The sequence below is a fragment of the Schistocerca gregaria genome, chromosome 1, assembly GCF_023897955.1.
Source record: "Schistocerca gregaria isolate iqSchGreg1 chromosome 1, iqSchGreg1.2, whole genome shotgun sequence".
Lineage (NCBI taxonomy): Eukaryota > Metazoa > Arthropoda > Insecta > Orthoptera > Acrididae > Schistocerca > Schistocerca gregaria.
In genome coordinates this window covers 657179405-657203834 of record NC_064920.1, presented here as the reverse complement: position 1 = coordinate 657203834, position 24430 = coordinate 657179405, and the positions used below count along the sequence as shown (strand labels likewise).

At 41.3% G+C, this 24430-nt stretch overlaps 1 protein-coding gene across 1 annotated transcript; it reads left to right on the top strand.

Moving 5' to 3' along the window:
• Positions 1-671: 671 nt before the first annotated feature.
• LOC126361652 (NPC intracellular cholesterol transporter 2-like) lies at positions 672-23746 on the top strand. Its single transcript, XM_050007806.1, has 5 exons — positions 672-779; positions 9803-9913; positions 18676-18854; positions 23125-23227; positions 23411-23746. Exons 1-4 carry the CDS (start codon positions 710-712, stop codon positions 23218-23220), a joined length of 456 nt encoding a protein of 151 aa, XP_049863763.1. The 5' UTR covers positions 672-709; the 3' UTR covers positions 23221-23227; positions 23411-23746.
• Positions 23747-24430: the final 684 nt, after the last annotated feature.

The window sequence follows — 24430 nt, the reverse complement described above, 5'->3', positions numbered from 1 at the left end:
TCGTGGCACAGCCATGTGACGTGTTTCTCACACCCAGCGATGAAATGTGAAGGCTGGGTGTCACTATGCACTGTTAGTGAAATTATAATTTCCATTTCACCAGTGGAATGCATGTTAAATATTAATTCCTTTACGTACAAACGGTATTCACAGCAGAACAGAAGACGAGAAAGATTCACAATACTCAGATGTATACTGCATCAGCTCATACTAGGAAAAAAAAATCTACATTGGTTTCGTGATCTCTGTGGAGAATTTGATGCAACAAAGTGTCAGCATTTTATGACATATGGTCTCACATTAAATCGTATTCGGAATGACAGAGCGATCAAATTCTTCCTCAGTTTTCGACCGCAGCTACTGGTCACTGGAACGTAGGTATCCTGCCCTAAATGACGTCTTATCTGTAGTAGTTTCGACAGAATCATTATCAGAATATAGGCGTGTGTTGTTTCAGTTGCTGCACGATTCCAGGTGTGCACGATTCTAAGCACACCTGACATATTTTTTTACGAATTATCTGAGTCACACATACACACCTGCCGCTGTCGCGGTGACACAGAGCAGATGACGGCGATTGTGAGTCGCCTTATCAGTTAAACCTGCAAACATTCGGAAGGCATCCGGAGTATCGTTTCGTAATCGGGACACCTGCAGCTGGCTTTATCTGCACCGCCACAGGCGCGCCCGTGGCAGAGCCCTGAGGAACATGCCGGCGGCCGTCGCTCTTGCGCTATGCTGCCTCGTGGCCGCAGCTGCCGCTACGCCCTACAGTAACTGTGAGTAGAAATACCTGCAGTTTTCACAGTCATGATTTGCATCACATTGATAGGTTACTCTTATTGTATATCACTCGTAAGTGTACAATATAGCAAATTTTTTAAGAATTTGATTCTTGGGATCATGTCTATAAGGATAGCCGTTGCAGTTGCAACTCTACAGAGGATAGCAAATAATGCCCTTATAAAGCAACACAGTAAAGTGGAAAGAATGGATGAGTAAACTTGTAGATGAGAAGGGAGTAACCGGAATGGAAATTTATTCCACAAAGCTGCCTTCTTCCACAGCAATAATGACTTTAAACTGGCTAGACACCACATCAAACTGAGTTTGGATAACAGACAATGCAGGTAAACCATTTCATTCTGCTTCAACTCTGGGCTAGAGTTCATCATTCGTAGCAGCTGGCGACCGGCAACCCCTGACCGTAAAGGGTGTTATGGGCGTAAGTCAGATACTTCTACTGATGTTCGAGGACAGTCTACTGAACAGCATTACATCAGTATTTACTTCATTTGCAGACTAACAATTATAGCTATTTCGGATGGTATGTTTTTAGGTTGGTTAGTACCTCGAAGTATGGGTGGCACAAGCAAGCCCTTAACATTTATTTTATCCTGGCACCAGGCCAGGTATTGAAGTGTGAGCTAGACGAAGCAAAAGGGGTAGCCTATACTGTCAAGACATAGACGACTTCGCCACACAATTAAGACTGTGGAGAAAACTTCAGGTGGTAAATTATGTGATACGTTTGCGGGAAGACTGTTCGCCATGCTGATCGTGGTGCTGTTGACGTAGTCACACTATCCATGTGGATACTTTTCTAGTAGAAAATAGCCCATTTCCTGACCCGTGGTAGGTGACACTGATTTACAAGCCCACACAGCTGATCTATCAAGTTAATCTATGCTCTCAGTCGCTAGCCGCTTTAGGAGAGGGGCGTTGAGGTCCTACACTTTTGTTGAATATTCCCCTCCTCAAAGCATCGATACCATATTTTCATGACAGACGTGTAATCCTGACCAACGCAATCAGTAATATCGCACAACGATAAACAGCAGTTTCGATTGGATACGATAGTGACGCTGTCAAATTCCGATATGAAGTGGTGGTAGCGCCTTCTCATTACACGCGGCATGACACGATCTTCTCACAAACAACCAACACTCAAATACTATTTCTGAATCAGGAACTTTCAACGTAGTCGTACTTACAAACTATGGGTGGCGTTTCTATCAACTGTTTCGTGAGGTTCTGCCGAGATGTTAATAAATCTGCGTATCCAAGGAAGTAGTACATTTCGTGCCAGTTTGATTTTTGTTGCTTGACACCTTCACGGTGTTGCAACTGTTACAGCTGGGAGTGAAATTCAGAATGTTACTCCTCGACTGGAGAGTAACAAGCGCCGTACTGTGTTTACTGTTCATGTGTGCGAGCCTTTTTACTGTCTTCAGATTCTGCTCTTAAGATGAGTGTTTTCTGTAGGTGGGTTAGTGTGATTTCGTATCTAGAACAGTTTTGTATGACCCTACATGTTTTGATTCCACTTTTTGGAGTACAGTGGTTTCTTTCTGAGTGCATCGTCCGTTGAAGTAAGTGGTCGATATCTCACTCAATGTACGATTTTACTCAGAGCTGTAGTTCAGCTGCTGTAGAATATTTCAACAAAGATAAAAGTACATCAATGATCTGAGCCTATGTCACTTCTGACGATGACAGTTTAAACTGCAGATACTCGTAAAGTGAATCAAATAAAGGTTTTCTTGAGCAGCTCATGACTGAATTTATGTTTGTTGACTTCAACCAATAGTTAATCACATTACACAACTTTAGATCGTCTAGTGCTATTATAGAAATAACTCTATAAATAAGTCGAATGTATTGATAAAGTCTCAACCATCAGAGTTTGAGTTTTCTTATGAGAAACGTAAATATCAATATCTGTCTCATAGAAAAAGCCATTTACATCTTCCATAGTACTCCCTACAATTGCAACCTTTTAAAGCCGGTTAAAATTAAAGAAGAAGGAAAAAATCTGATATTCACGTTCAGTAGGAGTAAGAGATCATCACGCCTAAAAATGAAGAAGCCAATAGCTTTAAAAATATAGGTCTGGATATCACATCATATTAGCCATGACATAAATTTACATGTGCATCGTTAAGTATTGTTATCATGCAGGTTTCTGGCGGAATATAATAACATTCAAAGCTTGAGACTGTGTAATCCAGCTAATTTAATTTAAGAAGAAATTTTGGGGGCTTATTGTGATAAAAATAGGTTTTCTAAGTAATCCAATTTTTGAGAAAATAACTTCAAATATATTGTATTCTGCGGAACGTCCAGTAGAAAATAAAGGGTAACGACGAGCTTCCAAATGCCACCGATAGCCCTAAAAAAACTCTGTCCCATAAAAAATGCCAAGAGTGATTCAAGCACCGACCCTTTCATTCCAAAACCAATACAAGCTTGTGCTGCTTGCTGACAAAAAAGAACCATGATATGACGTTAACAGATGTGACTCACTAAACAACTGAATTGTATCGAATGCTACAACAAACAGGACATGAAAAGAAAAAAGTAATCCTGCTAACACACAGATAAGAGATACAGGTAGTGTAACTAAAAATTCCAAGCAATTAGTACTTACCTATATCGCTATTTTTCCTATTTTATAATTACGTTACAAGTATTCTTCCCGAAGAAGAGGCATAACATCACCCACAAGTTTTACTACCAACTTGGAGTCATAAAAGTAAAATACAATTGTCGTTCATGGCGCATGAGAATGCATTGTCTATATGGCTATTTTTCTAATATTACAATTAAATTACAAATTTTCTCCCCGAAGAAGAGAGGAAACACTATCCACAAATTTCACTGTCACTATAGCATCATAAAAGTAAAATAGAATTGTCTTTCGTGGCACGTGAGTGTCATAAAAATGAAATACAGCTGCCGTTCGTTGCCTGTCAGAATACATAGCCGACATTATTAAAATTCGTTTGCGGTTTGGCATAATTCCAGTAATCTTATAGAGGCGATAGTTGTTGCCTCATTCGATAGAGTTAATATTGAAGATATAGTTTTCGTGCTATCACACTTCTCAGAAAAAATTGAAAAGAAAATAGGCTAATAAATTCCTGAAACTTCTAAAGGAATCAAATCAAATTACACGTGCGGTAGAGTATAATATCACAACAGCAGCGATTGCCATTGTTATGGCATTCAATAATAACTACTTTGTGACAGATATCCTCCTCGTTCTGTCCCAAAAACTGAACTAAAATACTATCAGCTAAGCTAAACTAGAGGTGTCACCTGACGCTGTTTGTATCTGAGTAATGGAAAACAACATACAAGGACACGCACGGTTACACAAGCTGTGTAGGGTAGACTGTACCAAAATTAACTATGAGCATAAGAACTCAAAATCTGAAGTATATATGTCTTCTGACGCCCTGGAAATGTCACAGTTCAGGTTCGCAAACTGTATAAATGCTTGTAAACATTCATCAAAATTTGTTATTGGTTATTAATTTTTTCAGTTTTAATTTCTTCAGGCATGTGTCTCTGAGGCCCAGTAATGCAATATGTTATGATACTTAATGAATAATAGATGAATGTACGTCATTTATCGTTGCTATTGATGATTTCCAGGATATATGAGTTCTAATCATACAATTTGTCAGTTTGATTCAAACAGATTTGTGTCTCCTCAGCCTCGTAGGAATAAATTCGGCCTTGAAGGTAAAAGTTCGGAAAGCTCTAGAAATATAAGACTAAATACTATTAAGATAATAAGAGATCTTCGTTGAACCATGTCAGTATATTGTCACATAGAAGAAGATGAATGTCGAGCACTCACTTCACTTAACGAAGGTTTATTCAGCACTTGCACATACAAGAGAGCGGAGCGAACTGCCTCCGGCCAGGACACATACGGTAAATATACAGTTACAGAATATTCCAATACAATGATTGTTGCTATTTGTGGATACTACTAGAATGTCCTCGAACCGAATATAGAAATTATAAAGTTTTACAGTTCAGGTGAGTGTTGAACTCACAACCGTGACGGTGCTACTCAGTTTCTTCTGCGACATGGCTCCCTCGTTAAGAGAACAGCGCCTCGGTGTTACGTTCTCCTAATCCGGGAACGAGTCATCGGTCCTGCATACTCCGACTTCCGGTGACTGACGTTCGCCCCGGCGGTGATCTTCTTAGAACTTCCTTTGCCGTTACGCTCTTCGTTACCATTCCGCTTGTTGCCTGTCGCTGGAGCTTCAAATTTACCCTGGGTTGCGGGATCCTTATAGGGCTTCATTCGAAGGGCGTGGACTGTATCTCTGATCTTTCGTTGTCTTGTGTCGGGGTAGAAATATTCAGCTTCATAAGTAAAATCAGACAACTGTCTTACAAACTTATAAGGTCCAGCGTAGCGCCTGAGGAGCTTCTCAGAGAGACCAACCTTCCACACAGGAGTGAAGACCTAGACGAGGTCACCAGGCTGGTAGACATCAGGGCGGTGGCTCGCGTCATACTTTCGGCAATCGTTTTCTTGGGGCTGCAGCGTGAAGAGTCGAGCTAACTGCCGAGCTTCCTCAGCTCTGGTTAACGCCTGGCCGATGGAGTCGTCGTCCACGTCATCAGGATGTAACGGAAACACAGTGTCCATCGTCGTGGTCGCTTCACGCCTATGCACCAGGAAAAATGGCGTAAATCCTGTGTTGCCTTTTTTGGTGGCGTTGTAGGCAAACGTCACGAAAGGTAGCACCTCATCCCAGTTGCTCTGCTCATCACCGACGAACATTGATAGAATGTCGTCCAATGTCTTATTAAGGCGTTCAGTAAGCCCATTAGTTTGCTGGTGGTAGCCGCCGGTTTGGGGGGGGGGGACAGCGTGTTTTAATACAATGTCTTCCACGATGAATTTGGCTACTTCGGACGCTTCGCTTGTTTTCACGGCTTTTGTAATGGCATAGCGTGTCAGATCATCAGTGCACACAATAATCCATCTATTGCCACTAGCAGACGTTGAAAATCGGCCCAGGAGGTCAATGCCAACACGCTGGAAAACCGTCTCGGCTGGTGGAATTGCACATTGAAATTTGCACATGGCCCAAATCACAGCAAGACATTCTCTTTCTGTAGTTGAGTAGTTTCTCTCGGCTTTTGTATGTGTCCTAGAAGCATAGGCTATAATCTTCTCTTTTCCATCCCAAATTTCCACCAGAACAGCACCGATCCCATACCGTCTGTCATCTGTGTGTATCTCTGTAGGTGCTCTTTCATCATACAGACCAAGCAAAGTGTCAGACGTCAGAGCTTTCCGCAGCTCATCGACAGAATCTTGTTGAGCACCACCCCAGATAAATTTATCATCAGCTTTTAACAACTCTTGGAGTGGCCTGGCTTTGATACAAAAGTCTTTGATAAAGCGACGGTAATAAGAATATAATTCGAGGAAGCTTTTCACATCTCTAATACTCTTAGGAATAGGAAATTCTGTTATAGATCTCACCTTTTCCGTGTCTCCCCTTACACCTTCGTTTGACAAAAAGTGTCCAAGTATTCTGATTTCTTTTGCTCCAAAGAAACACTTTCTTGGATAAAGTTTGAGTCCACCTTGTTGGAGAAACTTAAGAACAGCCGTCAGTCTTTTTATGTCTTCATAAAATGTCTCTGAAAATACTTTGCTGTCATCTAAATAGCACAGACATATCGTCTGCTTCAGGTGACTTAGAAGATTATTCATCATCCGTTCAAACGTTGTTGGTGCATTACACAAACCAAACGCCATTACCATAAACTCATACAGGCCCTCAGCGGTGACGAATGCAGGTTTCTCACGATGAGCCTCATCTACTTCGATTTGCCAGTATCCCGAGTACATGTCCATGGTTGGAAAGAGCTTTGCCCCCTTCAATCTAGTGGAAGAGGGTAAACGTCCTTTTTAGTTATCTTATTAAGCTTCCTGTAATCAACACAAAAGGGCCAACTGCCATCCTTCATCCTGATGAGAACCACTGGTGACGACCATGGGCTCCGCGGAGGCTGAATGATGTCATTCTTCATAATTTTCTCTTTCTCGTCGCGAAGGAGGTAGGATTCGAGCCTGGGACCGTAGCGGTCGCGATGTTTCAGACTGTCGTGCCTAAGACCGCTCGGCCACTCCGGCCACCAGCAGCCAGTAGAATCTTCTGTTGTTCCTTAGTGAGATCTCGTGATATTCGAGCTAGAAGATCTTGTATCGTAGTGGAAGCGCTAATTTCGCCCACAGACTGGCTTGGGAGGTTTATATGATGCTCAGCTGTTCTGTAATTAACGGCTCAGCGTTTTCTACTTACATGTGCCTTGGAAGGATCTGCAGTAACCATCCACAGTTCACCGAATCCGTTCTTAAACGAGACGTCAGAGGCTGGGATGCCTAAGTTATTCTTAAGTGGTCTGCTTCTCTTACGTTCCACTACAAGATCTATAGGTTGATGCATGGCATGACACATGACAGTTACTTTTCTAGCGCTGACTGCAGGAACAATCACTCTATCCAGCACACATAGTCTCCACACACTCGGATGCGCATCTTCCTGTCCGCAGTATCTCATTTCGTCTAGCATAATCTTCGAGCGACCACAATCTACAATTGCCTGAGAAGCTTTCAAAAAGTCCCATCCGAGAATGGCGTCATAACTACAGTCTTGTAAGACGACGAATTCTAAAGTTAGACCAAAAACAATGTCCTGTACGTCTCCATCAAGTGCTAACTGTAGCAGTCTGGATGGAAAAATACTACACAAGCAAGACAGAAGCCCTCACCTATGTGCACATCAGCAGAGTCCTATCAGATACAAGAGGACGGGGTAAAGTAATGGAATAACGATATGCACATACGCAGATGGCGGTAGTATCGCCTACAAAACGTATAAAATGGCAGTGTATTGGCGGGGCTGTCATTTGTACTCAGGTGATTCATGTGAAAAGGCTTCTTAGGTGATCATTGTCGCACGACGGGAATTAACAGATTTTGAACGCGGAATGGTAATTGGAGAAATCGTTGGGGAATTCAATACTCCGAGATCTACAGTGTCAAAAATTCAAGGCTTTACTTCTCACCGCGGACAGTGCAGTGGCGGGCGGTTTTCACTTCACGACCGAAAGTAGTGGCGTTTGCGCGGAGCTGTCAATGCTAATAGACAAGAAACACTGCAGAAATCAATGTGGGACGCACGACGAACGTATCCGTTTGGATAGTGCAGGAAATTTGACGTCCATGGGCCCTGGCAGCAACGACCGACGCGAGTGCCATTTCTGATAGCGCCTCTCCTGGGCTCGTGGCCATATCGGTTGCCCCCTAGAAGACTGAGAAACCGTGGCCTGGTCAGATGAGTCCCAATTTAGCTGGCAAGACCTGATGGTAGGGTTCGAGTGTGGCGCAGACCTCACGATGTCACGGACCCAAGTTGTCAACAGGGCACTGTGCTAACTCGTGGTGGCTTCACAATGGTGGTGGCTGTGTTTACATGGAATGGACTGGGAACCCTGGTCCAGCTGAACATATCATTGACTGTAAGTGGTTATGTTCGGCTACTTGGAGGCCATTTACAGCCATTCATGCACTTTAAGTTCCCAAATAACGGCCGGCCTGTGTGGCCGATTGGTTATAGGCGCTACAGACTGGAACCGGGCGGCCGCTACTGTCGCAGGTTCGAATCCTGCCTCGGGCATGCATGTGTGTGATGTCCTTAGGTTAGTTAGGTTTAATTAGTTGTAAGTTCTAGGGGACTGATGACCCATAGTGGTCAGAGCCATCTGAACCAAACTAACGACGCTATTTTTATAGATGACAGTGCGCCTTGTCACCGGTCCACATCTGCACGCAGTTGGCTTGAAGAACATACTGGACAATTCGACCGAATGATTTGGCCACCGTTCGAACGCTTATGGGACATAATCGAGAGATCAGTTAGTGCACAAAATTCTGCACCGAAAACAATTTCGGAATTATGGACGACTATAGAGGCAGCATGGTTCAGTATTTGTAGCGGAAACTTCTAACGACTTGTGGAGCCCATGCCATGTCGATTTGCTGCAGGACGTCAGGCAAAAGGTGGCCCAACACGATATAAGGACGTATCGTATGTCACCTCGCTGTATACAGTATTTTAAGGGTGTAAGGTATGTACAGAAGGGAACGGTTTGCACAACGTACGAAGATATGGTGGACAAGATTGAATCAATAAAAAAACTAATACGACCTATTCTTGAGTACTGCTCGAGCGTTTGGGATCCCTATCAGGTCGGATTGAGGGAGGACATAGAAGCAATTCAGAGGCGGGCTACTAGATTTGTTACTGGTAGGTTTGACCATCACGCGAGTGTTACGGAAATGCTTCAAGAACTAGGGTTGGAGTCTCTAGAGGAAAGGAGGCGTTCTTTTCGTGAATCGCTACTGAGGGAATTTAGAGAACCAGCATTTGAGGCTGACTGCAGTACAATTTTACTGCCACCAACTTAGATTTCGCGGAAAGGCCAGAAAGATAAGATAAGACAGATTAGGGATCGTACAGAGGCATACATGCAGTGATTTTTCCCTCGGTTTGTTTGGGAGTGGATCAGGGAGAGAAGATGCTAGTTGTGGTACGGGGTACCCTCCGCCACTCACCGTACGGTGGATTGCGGAGTATGTATGTAGATGTGGATGAAACTGACTTAAGAAATCAGAAACTACCAAAGATAATTAAAAACTATAAAACCAACGAATAGGACACACTGAGCAGTCGCTGTTTTCTTTATTAATTTTGCACGAGCCATTTCAAGGTTTACTATCTCATCTTCACGTGCATTTCGAGTACCGCATCTGAGTTGACAGCCGTTGGGCCGGTTTTCTTTACAAACCTGGGCTTAATTACGAAACTTAAGTGAACCATCAAACTGAAGCAGCTGACTTCCTGAATCTCTTCGTACTTGTGGCTGCACAACCGACTCATGCGTGATACTTTGCCTCTCTTACTTTTGGCAGGCACGAACGGCGAGCCGGCTATTCTCTCGCTGGACGTCCAGGGATGCAATGAGTCGCCCTGCCCAGTTGTCGCTGGCACCGAGATCATCGCCGACGTCATGTTTGCAGTAGGTGAGTGAGAGTGGGTAGCCACAGCCACAGAACAGCATCCTTTAGGGTGCGTCTCTTTCGTTTAATCTATCACGCCTATGTTAGTATTCGTAGGATTATATTACGTCGTATCGAGAGGATTAGAAGTGTCATATGCTACGTTAAACTATGAGCTACGTGCAAGTACACTACTGGCCATTAAAATTGCTACATCACGAAGATGACGTGCTACAGACGCGAAATTTAACCGAAAGAAGAAGATGCTGTGATATGCAAATGATAAGCTTTTCAGAGCATTCACACAAGGTTGGCGCCGGTGGGGACAACTAAAACATGCTGACAAGAGGGAAGTTTCCAACCGATTTCTCATACACAAACAGCAGTTGTCCGGCGTTGCCTGGTGAAACGTTGTTGTGATGCCTCGTCTAAGGAGGAGAAATGAGTACCATCACGTTTCCGACTTTGACAAAGGTCGGATTGTAGCCTATCGCGATTGCAGTTTATCGTATAGCGACACTGCTGCTCGCGTTGGTCGAGATCCAATTACTGTTAACAGAATATGGAATCGGTGGGTTCAGGAAGGTAACACGGTACGCCGTGCTGGATCCCAACGGCCTCGTATCATTAGCAGTCGAGATGACAGGCATCTTGTCAGCATGGCTGTAACGGGTAGTGCAGCCACGTCTCGATCCCTGAGTCAACAGATGGGGACGTTTGCAAGAAAACAACCATCTGCACGAACAGTTCGACGACGTTTGGAGCAGCATTGACTATCAGCTCGGAGACCATGGCTGCGGCTACCCTTGACGCTGCGTGATACACAGGAGCACCTGCGATGTTGTACTCAACAACGAACCTGGGTGCACGAAAGGCAAGAAGTCGTTTTTTTCGCTTGATTCCAGGTTCTGTATACAGCATCATGACGGTCGCATCCGTGTTTGGTGACATCGCGGTGAACGCACATTGGAAGCGTGTATTCGTCATCGCCATACTGGCGTATCACCCGGCGTAATGGTATGCGGTGCCATTCGTTACACGTCTCGGTCGCCTCTTGTGTGCATTGACGGCACGACCGCATGTTGCACCTCCTGTACGGGCCTGTCTGAATACAGAAAATGTTCGACTGCTGCATTGGCCAGCACATTTTCCAGATCTCTCACCAATTGAAAACGTCTGGTCAATGGTGGCTGAGCAACTGGCTCGTCACAATACGCCAGTCACCACTCTTGATGAACTATGGTATCGTGTTGAAGCGTCATGGGCAGCTGTACCTGTACACGCCATCCTAGTTCTGTTTGACTCAATGCCCAGGCGTATCAAGACCGTTATTACGGCCAGATGTGGTTGTTCTGGGTACTGATGTTTTAGGAACAATGCACCCAAATTGCGTGAAAATGTAATCACATGTCAGTTCTAGTATAATATATTTGTCCAATGAATACCCGTTTATCATTCGCGTGTATTTTGAATGGAATCATTAAGCAAATGGCTGTTAAAATGTTTATTACGAATGCAGTATCGACATTTTGGTACATTCAAGCATACTGAAAGCAAACACTGTCATCAAATAAAATACACTGGATGCAAAAAATAAAGAAAGAGAAATTTGAAATCGAAAACATATGGCTACTTACGAGATAGGCTGAAACCTACTTTACAGTGTTAAGTCGTGACATCATGGAACATACTTCCCAACATTCTGAGTACGTGTTGTGTTGTGGTAGAGGTACACCAGCGCTTGCACGTAACATGTGGGCATGAACTGTGTTGTGAGGACCGTAAGAGCATTCATCCTGCATACAAACAGAAACTGCATCCACAATATACACCGCAATGAACCGCTCGTGTAGCGAATGTGGTGGCTCGGTTACAAGAACGGTAAAATGACAAGGATGTACATATACAGGAAGTGAGCTTGAGAGTAGAATATCTCGTGGTTTGTAGATGAGTCTACATGAGGAATGAATGTGATCGGTGTACATATGTTAATGTAAAAGGAATAAAACAAGTTAAACCTCGGACGCAAATTAAAAGTAGGTAACAACTACATACACCGCAACTGATACGCCACATGTTAAAAAAAAAGTGACTTAGCAACTCATCGGTAACGACAACTTTAAAAATGAGGCAGTTCAAGAACCTAAAATTAAAAGATGCACTCCAGATACGAACGTCTTTGTACTCTGAAGCTCACACGGTGTATGTCTTTAAAGCTTCGTCATTTTACCGCTGTTATTATCCAGCCATCTCGGTGGCTACACCAGCAATTAATTTGTTGTAGCAATGTTTATTTTTATACAAACTGATTGCCGTTGACGTGCTTGCCACGTGCCTCGTGTTCGCATGGTTTGCGGAAGCGCTGGTGCACCTGCACCAACATACGTATTTGGATTCAAACTGTTGGGAACTGTGTTCCAGCATGTCTTAACGTTGTAGGGTGGGTTATAACATGCCAACTTCTCTTATGTTTTCAGTTTTAAAGTTCGTTACTTTAGTTTTATTTGTGGTAAACTTAATTTGGTCACAATCAGGACTATAGTTCATTTAAACATATTTAGAAGTAAAGTTTGTTGAATTTGTTTTATGTTCAACTTCATGGTTTACGTTGTCATTCCTCTAAACTCTTTGATCTTTCCCTATACCTGACATTGGAACATTGTCCTTAGGAACAGAGCGTTTGCTTTCAGTATGCATGAAAACGGAAAACGTCGAAATTTCAATCGCAATAAACATTTTTAACAGCCATACGAGGAATGACCACAGTCAATAATCATTTTAAGGTTGCGGACCCAGTACTCATCAAAATTCTCGATTCACGCGTTTGTTTAGTTGGCTGGAATCCGTCACTAAATGTCATAATCGCTTCATCACGCTTTAGAACCTACAGAAATTATAAAACGTTACTTGCAGGAGCATACAGTACTATTAAGACATAGATATCAGAAAAAATATGAATATCTAAGCTTTTATGTAATCCATACATATTATAAAAATAGATATATGTATGTATGTATGTTCCACATATCCTCATAAGCCAATGATCCGATTTCAACGAAACTTGGCACACATATCCCTTAATATCAGGTAACAATCGCTGTTCAGCAAATATGTGGTAATAAACATCGAGACCCGTGAAAAAGTGCCACATCATGCATGACGTTTAAATTTAATACTTCTGTGCAATTAAATGTATTTTAAATCAATTTCGCAGATATTATTAACATATGCCGTTAAATTGACATAAAAAATTGTATCATGCTACCAGGCGTATTTCAGGAGATGTGGTTTCGCAAACATTGTGATACGTGAAAGAGTGCCACAGTGTAAATGACTTTAAAACTTATTACTTCTTTGTTACTTTGCTCACGACACATTCGGAGACAATGTCCACATATGCAGCTGAAAGTACATAGAAAATAATGCCATTGTACGACACATAGTACAAGACATACGACTGCATAAACACCGACGTGCGCGAAAAAATGTCCCACCATGCATTAAGTTTTAGCACATTTATTCTTTACTACTAAGACACTCCTACAGTCGAGTCAAGTGAAGGGAATCCCTGATACCGAGCAACATGTGAAGCGGAAACGGCTGAAGGTGCAAAAATGGCCGTCGATAGAGCTATGAAGAAGCGTTGTCAAAGAAACGTTTACAAAATGATGCTGTAGACACGCGAAGAAGCTGGGCTCAGCTGTAGAGACTGTTTCATAATTTCAGAGCTGTTTTCACGAATATAAGGAAATGAAAGTTTTTCGATATTACATTACAAACACAGTTCAGATTTTGTTTTCGTTTCTAGTTTAAAATAAAAATAAGATCACACTAAGATATTTGGGAACCAGAAGACGTCCATAATTAGAAAGCGAGGTATTTTACCCATCTTGAAGATCGTTTAGTTGTTGTAGCAACATAAAATTAAGATATATTTCAACTGTTCAAAGATTCGTACTTTATGCAAATGCTACAAATCTCGATAAATCGTAGAATATTTGATTTAGACGTGCTGTATTTAGCGTCAATTTGTTCAGAAATTAATGGTGTATTTATGGTACAATTATTGTGTTTATTTACTGTGATAGATAAAACAAAAAGTTAGATAGGTAGAAGAAGACAGACTGATTTTAGACAGAAGAAAAAGAAATAAATATTTGGACAGACGAAGTGCGTACATATCTTAAACACTCGAATTAATGACATGTATCCACCTCTCGCTTTAGATGTGCACCGGGGCCACTGCAGAATTTAAGATTTCAAATCGTGATCCGATGCGGCCCATTATCTCGTCATGCCAACAGTTTCATATTTCTTATTCATGCAAAGGAAATGTTTCATCGATTAAAATTTTGTGGTGAACGGTTTCTTTATTTACTTTGTCTAAAAGGCAGTAAGATTCTGTTAGCCTGTGGCGTAGTTAATGTTTATATGAAAAGTATTCACTGCAACCGGAAACACAGTGAAACATTCGGTCAATACACTAACATAAATTTCAACTCACACACGCCATACAATACTGATGTACGCAGTGGATAGGAAGTTTTCAGACATTTCAATGCTTTGATTTGTGGAAAGAATCCAATGAGAAAGGTGGAAATTACAAACTGTGAAAATTAATTTTCTACTGTGATCAAACATGACAGACCAACGATAGTAAACAACGTTTAATAACTACCTTCTTCATCAAAAATTCTGCTGAGAATGATCTGTAGACTAATACTGTCAAAAGTTGAGAAGTAATCTACTACAATAGCAGCAGAGGTGTAAGAGTTGCAAGTGGACTGTTAAAAGAATAATTGCAGAAGGATACCTAGAAAATGGTAGGCAAGTTTGTGCAGCTTTTGTATACTTGGTTAAATTCTTCCATAGAGTTAGGTCGACTAAACCTTCAGGTATCCAGAAGCAGGCTGGAGTTAACACTAAAGAAATGAGACCATTAAGTAATTCATTTATGACACAATAAATAAAAGTCAGAAGATGATATGACATGACAGAATGAATTAAAACTAATGGAGGCATTAAAGGCGACTGTTGCCTTTGACCACAATGTGTCCCATTTATCTTGACCACCCGAAATAATGTTTTGTCCGGAAGCAAAATTAAAAATGTATTAAGCAAATGGAACAGAATTTAGCATAAAATGACAGTCTGGAGAGCGTTCATGATGTGCACAGTTTTTATTAGGTTATCTTGATCACAGAGTTTTTTTAATGAAATTATCGATTTTGGCTGTCTTTAGAATGTACTATAAATGTCAGAGAAAGTCAATTACTGCCTACTACATTAAGAAATTGAAAACATGCGACAGTACTTATAACAGCAACACAGTACATAACTCATTCTGTTGCATTGCAACAAGTCATAAGACGTAAACACAACAGGAGTCAAAAGTGCCATGTAAGCCTCAAACAGCTATAGATGTAAATTTTTTTAAAGTTGTTCTCAGTGTTTCTCACTGAATGGTTTTCTTCAGCAATATGGGTTGCAAATGCAGATTTGTTCCAGTTGCCAAGCCTTAAAGCATCAATGTGTTCTGTGTATCTAATTTCAAACTGCCTGTCTGTCCAATGTAGAAGTTTGGGCATGTATCGCATTTGAGTTTGTATATTCCTGATTTACCGTAGGGACTCTTGCAGGTAGTTACATCATGGATTACTTTTTTCTTGTAATTTATTATTTGTGGAAAAGCTGATTGTGATATTTTTATTTTTAAATAAGTTTGCTATTTATTATTACTGATATTATCACTAATAGTAGCTGCAGTATACTAGTAATGCCAGTGTTAATTTCATTGGTTCATAGTCCCTATAATTTATTTCACCGTCACTGCAGACACTCAGATGATCTTAATACTAGTTGTTATGCGAAAGCTGTTATTTTCTTTAGTAACTGTGGTGTAATATATACTGTTATTGTGGAATCCTGGTCCTATGTAAGAAAGGATCTAATGGCCCTAATCAGATCAAGTAAAATATTTAAATAAATAAATAAGAAAACGTTATTGTAAATACTGTTCTGGAAAGGTACATCCTGCATAAAGAATTTAGCTGCACTATTGGCCGTTAAAATTGCAGCACCTTGAAGGTGGCATGTAACAAATGTGAAATGTACTACATGCTTGGATATGAAAATGATTAGCATTTCTACGCAATCGCTTGAAGTACGTAGGACCAACGTTATCTGCATCTTGTATGAAAGGAAAGACTTCGGAGTGGGTTGGTCTATCAGACACCCCATTTGAATGCTGGTTGTTTATGATAAGATCGTGCTATTACTCTTGTAAGGACGGACGTCTATCAGCACGTGTCCGAATTCGGTAGCGGCAGAATCGTGGCCTACCGAGGCTGCTGTTAATCGTCTCGCGATGTTGGTCGGGATCCCACGACAGGCATGAAAATACGAAATAGATAGTTTCAGAAATGACATACTAAACGCCATACAGGAGCTCAACGGCCCCACGCGAGTAGCGGTCAATGGGACAGGGCGCAAAGGTTCGTATAACCACGTCACGTGTCTTTAGCCTTGTCTGCTGTAAGGACAGTGCGACTGCGTCTGTAGCACCGTAGACTGTCTGGACGGAGACCGTCCAGTGTCTCTCTTGGGGTGGCAGCAGAGGGAAGCACGACAACACTGGACGAAGAAGTACTACCACGCCGTGTTTTCAGACGCGTCCTGGTTGCGTAGCCGCCCTACAGGTCCATCACGTGGTATTATGGTATGAGGCACCATTGGGTTCTGAATACACTCACCTCTAGTCAATAATGTGGGCAGCTGGTGGCTGAGTTCTATCTTCGAGATGTCCGTAACGACTTCTTCAACAACTTAGGATAGCACTAGACAATGCTCATGCTGTGTAGACCTACCTCGATGTAGGGGGCGTTCGGCTGCTGTCCTCACCACATCTTTCACTCACTGATAACATTTGGTCACAGGATTCCAAGCGAGTGACACACAAGAATTCAGTCACAACTCTGGTTTAGAGTTGAAACAGCGTGCTATTACCTACCACTGTGTGCCATCCAAGCTTAGTTTGACTCGATGCCTGACCGGATTAGAACAATTTTGCACTATTTATAACTTTCTACAAATTAAATCAAACCGACTTTCTACTACACTGTACAAAAATATAATAAGTAAAATTTTATTTATTGCTTTCTATTTTGATACAGCAACTTTAATGTAGGAAAAGAATAAACTCATTCTAAACTGTTAGTAGTTGTGATTGAATAACAGTCTATGTAATTCACATTACGAGTAACTAGCATGTATTAATAACTAAACCAACAGAATATGTTTGGAGAATAGTACGAGTTGAAGGCAGTCTAATAAAAAAAAGAGATTCTGTCATTTCAGAACAATCTATACTGGTATGGAGAATATATGTTACCAGAGTTTGAATGTTTTATAAGAAAGTAACTTCGTATCTACACTACTGGCCATTAAACTTGCTACACCAAGAAGAAATGCAGATGATAAACAGGTATTCATTGGACAAATATATTGTACTAGAACTGACATGTGATTGTATTTTCACCCAATTTTGGTGCATAGATCCAGAGAAATCAGTACCCAGAACAACCACCTCTAGCCGTAATAATAGCCGTGATACGTCTGGACAATGAGTCAAATAGCGCTTGGATGGCGTGTATAGGTACAGCTGCCCATGCAGCTTCAACAAGATACCACAGTTGATCAAGAGTAGTCACTGCCGTATTGTGACGAGCCAGTTGCTCGGTCACCATTGACCAGATGTTTTCAGTTGGTGAGAGATCTGGAGAATATGCTGGCCAGGGCAGCAGTCGAACATGTTCTGTATCCAGAAAGGCTCGTACAGGACCTGCAACATGCGGTCGTGCATTATCCTGCTGAAATGTAGGGTTTCGTAGGGATCGAATGAAGGGTAGAGCCACGGGTCGTAAGACATCTGAAATGTAACGTCCACTGTTCAAAGTCCCGTCAATGCGAACAAGAGGTGACCGAGACATGTGCCAACGTGAATTCACCGCGATGTCGCCAAACACGGATGAGACCATCATGATACTGTAAACAGAACCTGGATTCATCCGAAAAATGTCGTTTTGCCATTCATGCACCCAGGTTCGTCGTTGAGTACACCATCGCAGGCGCTCCTGTCTGTGATGCAGCGTCAAGGGTAGCCGCAGCCATGGTCTCCGAGCTGATAGTCCATGCTGCTCCAAACGTCGTCGAACTGTTCGTGCAGATGGTTGTTGTCTTGCAAACGTCCCTATCTGTTGACTCAGGGATCGAGACGTGGCTGCACTACCCGTTACAGCCATGCTGACAAGATGCCTGTCATCTCGACTGCTAATGATACGAGGCCGTTGGGATCCAGCACGGCGTACCGTATTACCCTCCTGAACCCACCGATTCCATATTCTGTTAACAGTAATTGGATCTCGACCAACGCGAGCAGCAGTGTCGCTATACGATAAACCGCAATCGCGATAGGCTACAATCCGACCTTTGTCAAAGTCGGAAACGTGATGGTACTCATTTCTCCTCCTTAGACGAGGCATCACAACAACGTTTCATCAGGCAACGCCGGTCAACTGCTGTTTGTGTATGAGAAATCGGTTGGAAACTTTCCTCATGTCAGCATATTACAGCATATTCTTCCTGTCGGTTAAATTTCGCGTCTGTAGCATGTCATCTTCGTGATGTAGTAATTTTAATGTTCAGCAGTGTAGTGTGCAAACTTCCGTTAACTTAGCTTAGCCCCTGACGTTAGGCAGCCCGGACTTTTATCTTGTCTGTGTGTGCAGTGAAGGCCACGCAGTCGGTGTCGCCACTGGTGGAGGCGGTGGTGCTCGGCGCCACGGTACCGTACCCCGTGCCAGAGGATAACGGCTGCGAGTCGCTGGTGCAGGCAGAGTGCCCGCTGGAGCACGGCGAGCACGTCACCTACCGCCTGCAGATGTCGCTGCCCAAAGGCCTGCCTGGGGTACGAACGCAGCTCGCCGCGTAAAGGGCCCCCTCTGATAACCGCTGAGTGATGCATTTGTGCTTGGCCGTCTTGCGTACTTGCGCCTTCACAATGCCTTCTGCCCATATATCAATGATATCATATTTCTGCTAACTACACATCCAACACACCACTACTACGTACCGTAGTGCTACTTCGCCCACTGTTTAACAGCAAAGATGTCATCAGCACGCAATGTAGACTGCTAAGGTCTTTGGAGTAGCCTTGTGGTCGCCAAACCTCTGGCAGTTAATTATCTGTCCATCTCTCACTGAACCTGACATTGCTCTAACCCGCCTACGATTATCCACCACATTTCGCCTTGTAAACAATAATCTACAGTATTTGAGTAGCTCACTCTCACAAGTTATTGTTCTCAAACTTGCAGTTGCCTCATGTAACGAGATTATGTAAACTGTTTGCAATATCATTCGTTGTAGCGATAGTCTTGTGACGGGCTACTGTGGGACAATATTCTCTATCAATTGCCTTGTGTTTTACGGTGTTATTTTTAGAACTTTCACTTTAAAGGTTGGCAACAAAATTTTAATAAGCAGATTTAACAGAAAAATTATTTTCAGCAATCATTATTCACTATATTACTCAGTTCTGGTAAAACACTGAGCTGTAATGTTTTTTCACTAAGGACACTCGGTAAGCATTTTAACATGGGAAGGACCCTAAGTGGTTGTATGACTAGGGATAAAAAATCAAGGAAGGTATAAGTGTTCGAGTATAAGTTACCTTATATTTGTGTACACTAAAACATCCAATGAGCTGATCCTTCACTGTACATTACTATAGTGTTCCATTACAGTGATTGCGCAATGTGGTGGCGATTGCATGTTGGTAGGTGGATTTACAGGTAGAATTGCTGGACTCTGTCATTTCTGGGTGGCGATGATAGATACCAATTGCAGAATAGTTACAGCTCTTTATCTATCGATCCGAGGCACTGGAAAAGCTTCAGGAAAAGCTTCTCTCGGAACCAGCACAATACACAACTTTTACATGGGTAGTTGATAGTTTGGTAGCTCGTCCCCAACTGACTCTTGGTTCCACCTTTTTTTCTGTCTAGACCAACCACAATTAGCGTGCGCTACACAGTTCCGTTCTCGAGGGGAACCACAACACCTTTTACATACAAAATAACTAAGAACCCTAAGTGAAGGTCAGCAGTTTACATAACAGCAAACAAACATTTGCATATATTGGTAGTTCTACACAAAGTTATTTAAATAAAATTATTTAATTTTAAAGATAACCAAAGAGATTATATGACGAAGACAAAACATATAATTTGCTCATATTGTATATATTACATAGATTACACTTCCTACACTCTAAAAGACATAGAAGCTTTTACAAAGAAAAGAGTATACAATTTTGTGTTATCGATTCAATCAAACACATTTACAGAAGCTCAGTGATGTAACATTAAATAAAACAAAAGGCAAAATATATCACTAGAGCATTAGAGCTGTGGTGTTACAAGTCGGTTGCTACATCATGTTATCCTTAGATAAAAGGAAAAGTCAACCATCTCCGTGTGCGTCCTGTTAATTTTCCTTTATGTGTTTTCAAACTTAACTGTCTCTGTGTAGAATAGGTGCGCTAGAAGACATATGTTTGGACTAACGAGTGAGTGTAGCATCTTTGTACATGTTTTGCTGGTTTAGTATATTCTCCAGTCACTTGTTTCGTAGAGGTAGGTCACACAAGTTCCGCTATGAGTAACAATGAAAATTTGGCGCTTTTCGTGAACGTTTTTGCCTTAACAACTTTCCCTGCTATCCGTGCATGCTCCGCAGACTGACCCAAACTTCAACATGTCGCTGTGTCAATATCAGTATTTCGTAGTCCACTAAATTTATCAGCTAATGCACGCGACATTACTTGACTTCTCGCAACAGTGAGAATGAAACGACGGAGACTCGAGACCAAAGTGTTATCGTTGTGTGCCCGCCTGGAATTTAATATTTATGTACATGTCTGCGAGAACAAACACTTCTTACGACTCACAGCCAAATAAAATAATTTGAAATCAATTTGCTATCTGCGGATTTCGTGACTTCAGCTTTGTTAAGTATAGAGCTACTACGTAATAGTGACATGCCAATTTGCACCATATGGGGACTCGAACCCGGGTTTCCCACTTATTGCGAGCGATCGCCTTAACCACATTGGTAATCCATGCACGCACCCCGAATGCCCCAAATTTCCAAGTGATTTTACGATCCTCAGGTGATGAATTTAGTGAACTACGAAATGAGGATGTTGACAGTGTGTCGTATTGAATTTTGGGGCCGTCTGCGCATTGTGCATGGATAGCCAAAGCGGTTAAGGCGCTTGCTCGCGATATGTGGGAAATCTGGGTTCGAGTCCCTGTCTGGCACAAGTTTTCATATGTCGCTACTGAATACTAGATCTATACCTAATACAACTGAAGTCAAGAAATTCGCAGTCAGCGAATTAATATCGAAATATTTTTAAGTTTCCCGTCATATTTAATTTTTAAATTTCCCACAATAAACATTCTTTAATTTTTATTCTCCTGCCATTCGTCAACTTGGAGTTTTAAATTTTCCATCAGCGCCATCTTAATGGCATCACAGCACTGCAGCACCAAATAGCATCGGGAATTTCAACTGTAGGTAGAGTCGCCATGGGTAGACTACTAAAATTGTTTAGCATTTATAACGAGTTTAGAATGAACTAACCTTCAGATGCATTGAACATTGTGTCCTAAAGTACGTGGTAAATACCGAAACGAGTAAGTAACCTTTCATATTAGTGAAATCTTTAACTGAAATAAGATCACCTGACTTTGGTTCAGTTCAGTGTTTTGTTGTTATTTTTTTATGTATCTCTGCAGCTAGAAGACGATTTTATAAAAATTATCGTCTTGAATTTTCACAACACAGTTAACAAACATAACTATGAACGTTTCTCACTCTACAATCATGTGTGACCCGAGTTTTCCAAAGATATTTGGCTTAAACACGTGAATGTTTGACACTCCCCGATTTAGTCCTATGGGATTGTTAGTAGCACTAATTTATGGACAGATATGTGTAGAAGCTTTTGAAATGTGGTGCTGCACAAGAATGCTTAATATTAGATGGATAGATCATGTAACTTATGAGAAGTCACTGAATAGAATTACGAAGAAACAAATTTGTGGCATAATTGACTAGAAGAAGGGATCGATTAACAGGACACATTCTGAGACGTCAAGCGATCACCAACTGAATTCTGAAGGGAAATGTGGAAGGTAAAAATTATGGAGGAAGACCAATAAATGAATACAGTAAGCAGATTCAAAAGGATTTATGTTGCAGTAGTTATTCGGAGATGAAGAGGTTTTCACAGGATAGAGTAGCGTCGAGAGCTGCATCAAACAACACTTCGGACTGATGACCACAACAGTGACCTGTGCCAAACTCGCATCCAATGAGCAGCTGGAGATCAGCTGTTATCCGCGAACCTAGTTACGAGTCTGAAACAAATAACAATACTAATATCTAAAACTGTAACCCATAGTCGCGTGTTTCGTTATAAGTCTATAATGGGTAAAAGTAATATTATATTATTATCTTCATAGAACCGTGATGGACAAGGAAATTTTTTTTTATTTGTACAGCGTCACATCTTCCTTTGCATTAATCGTAGAATTAGACTGATTTCCTTGTTTATGTACAACTTACATACTAGAAAATAAGGCTTTCGAAAAGAACACAATCACTGTTCTGGCCTAGCACTTAAAAGAACCTGACATTTGCATAATGTTGCTGTAGCTATTAGCAGAGTGTGTGCTGTCCTAGCAGTTTAAAAATCATGATAGTCGAACCCTTATTATTCTTACTCCGAAGAAATTAGAGAAAGATAATTATAAGCTAATTACTGAGTAATTTTTGAGACGTTATTGAGTTGTTACACATATGCACCCGAGTGTTCCAGATGCTTGTTCTCTGCTCACAATAAGTAAAAAAGGAGTTCGAATCCTGATCCGACATACAGTTTGTTAGGAACAATTATTTGAAATTTTACGCTCCTTTGTAGCGATAATAATATAATAGTTTCTTGAAAACGGTTTAGTTTCGTTCTAAGAGAGCGCTCCTTACAAGGAAATAATCTCCAGGTTTCCATTATTTCTCTGAGAAAACATGAAAGTATGAAAGGAGAAGGATACATATACGACATTTGTTTGTGACTCCGTCGAAAAATCTTTGTTTTCTTTTTTTTCCAGTTGACTCTTCCAGTCCGGTTAACACTGAAAGATGATAATGAAGACCCGATGGCATGTTTCCAGATTAGTGTCAAGGTTGTTACGAGCAGCGCTTAACAGTATGGTGTGTGTTCTGTTTTTATTATTGTTATTATTCTGCATCTTTTGATACTGCTTAATCAGCAGTGATGCGTACAAAATATTTATACAATAAATTATCTATTGTGATTTAGTCATATCAGTAAAACTCGTTGCGAACATAAACGAGTAACAAAATCAGTATTTGTAATCATTCACAATGTTACAGGTATGGCCGCACAGTCAACATAACGAAGAAGATAAGCGATCTCAACACTAGAAAACGTTCTCTCACAGCTTCGTTGCTGCCAATTCTGTGACGTCAGAAACATGTAGACAGTGTATTTGTATTATTCATTGTATTTCTACCTAAATGTACTATTGAAATAGTTTTGAACTTAATAGTCCCATAAACAAGCTCACTTTTTTGTAAATAAATTAGTCTAAATATTTTGAACATTTAGGCAATTAATAAAAGAAGTCCTCTTTTATGACTAAAGGAGATAATCAAAATGTATCTAATAAGTTCATCGTACTTCAAATAAATTTATATTTCCCTTACGTATACTGAATGTAGTCATACCACTCAATTATAATAGAACTAAAATAATAGAAATAGTTCAAACGGCTCTGATCACTATGGGACTTAACATCTGAGGTCATCAGTCCCCTAGAACTCAGAACTACTTATATCTAACTAAACAAAGGACTTCACACACATCCATGCCCGAGGCAGGATCCGAACCTGCGACCGTAGCGGCTCCAGACTGAAGCGCCTAGAACCGCTCTGTCACTCCGGCCGGCCACTAAAATAATATACGGTGATCGCAAAGACAGGGTTATTGTACAGATCAGCGATGAAGTTATAGAATTAGACGTTGAGTTTTGCATTTAGGGCAGCTGAAGACAACTGGATGGACAGCGAAATAAGGAAACATGAGCAAGTGTACTTTTGAGAACATAAAAAGTTCCCAAAACCAAGCATACGATGTGTAATTAACTGATCAGTGTGTGTTAACAAGTTGTATTTGATGTTGTCGCGGCCTTTTCTAACCCATTCACGATCTTATAATCCCCCAAATAACGAAGCTACTGTCGTACAGGTGGCGCGAAGCGTGGCCTGCAAAATTAGTTGCCTCTACTATAGACGTGAAGTAGACTACAAACTGCCACAAAGTGCCCCAATGAAATTCTTCAGTCAGCGATATCACTAAAAAATTCATACAATAGGTTCCTGAACTATTTACAC